Here is a 2759-nt window from a genome sequence, read left to right as displayed (position 1 = left end):
TCCAGAATGGCTGGGATTACAGGCACATGCCACCATGCTAGCTAATTTTTTTTTTTGTATCTTTAGTAGAGACGGGGCTTCACGATGTTGGCCAGGTTCGTCTTGAACTTGTGACCTCGTGACCTGCTTGCCTCGGCCTCCCAAAGTGCTGGGATTATAGGCGTGAGCAACTGTGCCCTGCCTATTTTTATTTTTATTTTTGAGACGGAGTCTCGCTCTGTTGCCCAGGCTGTAGTGCAGTGGTGCTATCTTGGCTCACTGCAACCTCTGCCTCCTGGGTTCAAGCAATTCTCTTGCCTCAGCCTCCTGAGTAGCTGGGACTACAGGCACCTATCACCATGCCCAGCGAAGTTTTGTAGTTTTTTTTTTAGTGGAGACGGGGTTTCACCATGTTGGTCAGGCTGATCTCCAACTTCCGACCTCAGGTGATCCACCCGCCTCGGCCTCCCACAGTGCTGGGATTACAGGCATGAGCCACTATGTCCAGCCCAAAGTCCACTCATTTAAATCTTAAGCTCATCTCAAAAAATACCTTCACAGCTACATTCTAGAGTAGCATTTGACCAAATACTCAGGTGACCACGGTCTGGCCATGTGGACACATACAATTAACCATGACATTGACCTATTTTGAGGTCCTTAATTTAATCCTGTCTGCAAAATCCCTTCTGTAGGGAAGGGAACATTGTCAGGTTCCGGGGGTTCAGATCTGGATGGGTTGGGGGCTGATATCTAGCCAGCCACACCTAGGAAGTGGGGTGCTGTTGTTAACACCTCCCTTCCTGGGAAGCGGGACCCAGATGGGTGGAGAGACTTGCCTTAGGTTACCCTTTGGGGCTTGACAGCACCAAGCAGGCTCCACATGCAAAAGGCCCCAGATGGCCTGGCCTTCTCTGTGGGCCTCTGCACTCTGTGGTCTGGCTCTGGGGTGACCCACCACCCTGAATATTCCTGGAAAAGGGAGAGGAGCTGGTCCCTCTAACCTGGCTCTATGGCACAGTGTGGGGCAGAGGGGAGGTGCTGGGTTGGGCAGGGCTCTCATTGCTGTGTGACCTCAGAGATGTGCCTCTCTGGTCAGTGTCTCTCCCCCGGAGGAAGGGCATTATGGTGAGTTGCATGGCAGAGATGCAGGCATAGCAAGGGTCCCAGGAGGGCTCAGCGAGGAGATGCCAGTGAGAGCACAGGGTTCAGGGCGGCTCCTCTGGCCACCCAGGACTCCCGTCCCCGGGATCTGGAGCTTTAGAGCCTGCTACGTTATGATTTTTTTTCCTCTGCTAAAGGAAAAACATGCCAGGAGTGGTGGCTCACACCTGTAATCCCAGCACTTTGGGAGGCCGAGGCGGGAAGATGGCTTGAGCCCAGGAGTTCAAGGGAAGCCTGGGCAACATAGCTAGATCCCGTCTCTACAAAAACTACCAAAAGTAGCCAGCCATGGTGGTGTGCACCAGTAGTCACAGCTACTCAGGAGGCTGAGGCAGGAGGATCTCTTGAGCCCAGGAGGCTGAGGCTGCAGTGAGCCATGATCACGCCACTGCACTCCAGCCTGGATGACAGAGTATGACCCGGTCTCCTAAAACATGTATATATTTGGGTCCAATATAATGTATTATACATTAAAATGTGTATGTTTAGAGCTCTGGATAGCAGAGCCTCCCAGGGTACCCTTGGCTGTGCTGACTTTGTGCCTCCAGGGCACTTGGCATCACCTCATTTAATCCTTACATGCCCCCTCTGTGAGAAGCTCACTACCTACATTTAGTAGATGAGGCATTGGAGGCACAGAGAGGCTGAGTGACTAGCACAGGGACACACAGCAACACAGCGTGCCGGCTTCATGACAGCGCCATCATCCACTGTGTCTCTCACCCACCACGGCCACACTTCCACCGTAGACCCCAGGACGGAACATTCTGCCCACGGTGTGGCCTCTGACATTTCTACAGTTACAGCCCCAGGCAGGGCTGAAACCCGGAAGCGCTGAGCCCGTTTCCGGCCTTCTGCGGACGTGGAAACTTACAGGATGTGTCTTCCACCGGGCTGCCAAGCAATTCCACCCCCGTCTCTTCTGGGAGCGGCCTACGGACCCATCCAGGAATGGGCATCAGTCGCCGGGCACCAGAGATTCAGGCAGAGGACAATGGAGTAGCCCGGACAGGTCCAGCCGGGCAAGTCAGACAAGAACAAAAAGCAAGACGCAGTTAGTTCCGGAGAATCACTGGATTTAAATATATACAGTTTTTTTGGAGACAGAGCCTCACTCTATCGCCCAGGCTGGAGTGCAGTAGCGTGATCATGGCTCACTGCAGCCTCAACCTCCTATGCTCAAGAGATCCTCCTGCCTCAGCCTCCTGAGTAGCTGGGACTACAGGCGCGCACCACCATGGCTGGCTAATTTTGTAGGCCACTTCTTGAGGCCACAGCCCTTGCTGCCCGAGCTTGACCCAGGAGCTCTGGCTCCTTGGCTACCCTGGGAAATATTCCATTCCGGGCAGAATATTTTGCATGGGGCTGCCAGAGGTCCTAGCGGCAGGGTGTGCTGACTCAGGAAAGCCAGGCTACAGCTTAATTCATCTCTGTAACTCAACATTCCTGGCTCAGCTGCAAGGCAAGCTGTTTAGACAGGAAGGGCGGTGGAATGCATGTTCCTTTCCTTTAAAAAAATGATTTAGCCGGGCGCGGTGGCTCAAGCCTGTAATCCCAGCACTTTGGGAGGCCGAGACGGGCGGATCACGAGGTCAGGAGATCGAGACCATCCTGGC

At 53.8% G+C, this 2759-nt stretch overlaps 1 protein-coding gene across 1 annotated transcript in view; it reads right to left on the bottom strand.

The window, feature by feature from the left end:
* The window catches only part of ATCAY (ataxia, cerebellar, Cayman type), a 61104-nt gene that overhangs the window by 35866 nt on the left and 22479 nt on the right, over positions 1 to 2759 (bottom strand). The window contains exon 3 of the mRNA XM_011943451.1: positions 2018 to 2076. Coding sequence (XP_011798841.1) covers positions 2018 to 2076 — 59 coding nt within the window. The remainder of the gene's footprint in view (positions 1 to 2017; positions 2077 to 2759) is intronic.

This window comes from Colobus angolensis, unplaced genomic scaffold (genome assembly GCF_000951035.1).
Source record: "Colobus angolensis palliatus isolate OR3802 unplaced genomic scaffold, Cang.pa_1.0 Scaffold22, whole genome shotgun sequence".
NCBI classification, from domain to species: domain Eukaryota; kingdom Metazoa; phylum Chordata; class Mammalia; order Primates; family Cercopithecidae; genus Colobus; species Colobus angolensis.
This window is presented reverse-complemented; position numbering and strand designations above follow the sequence as displayed.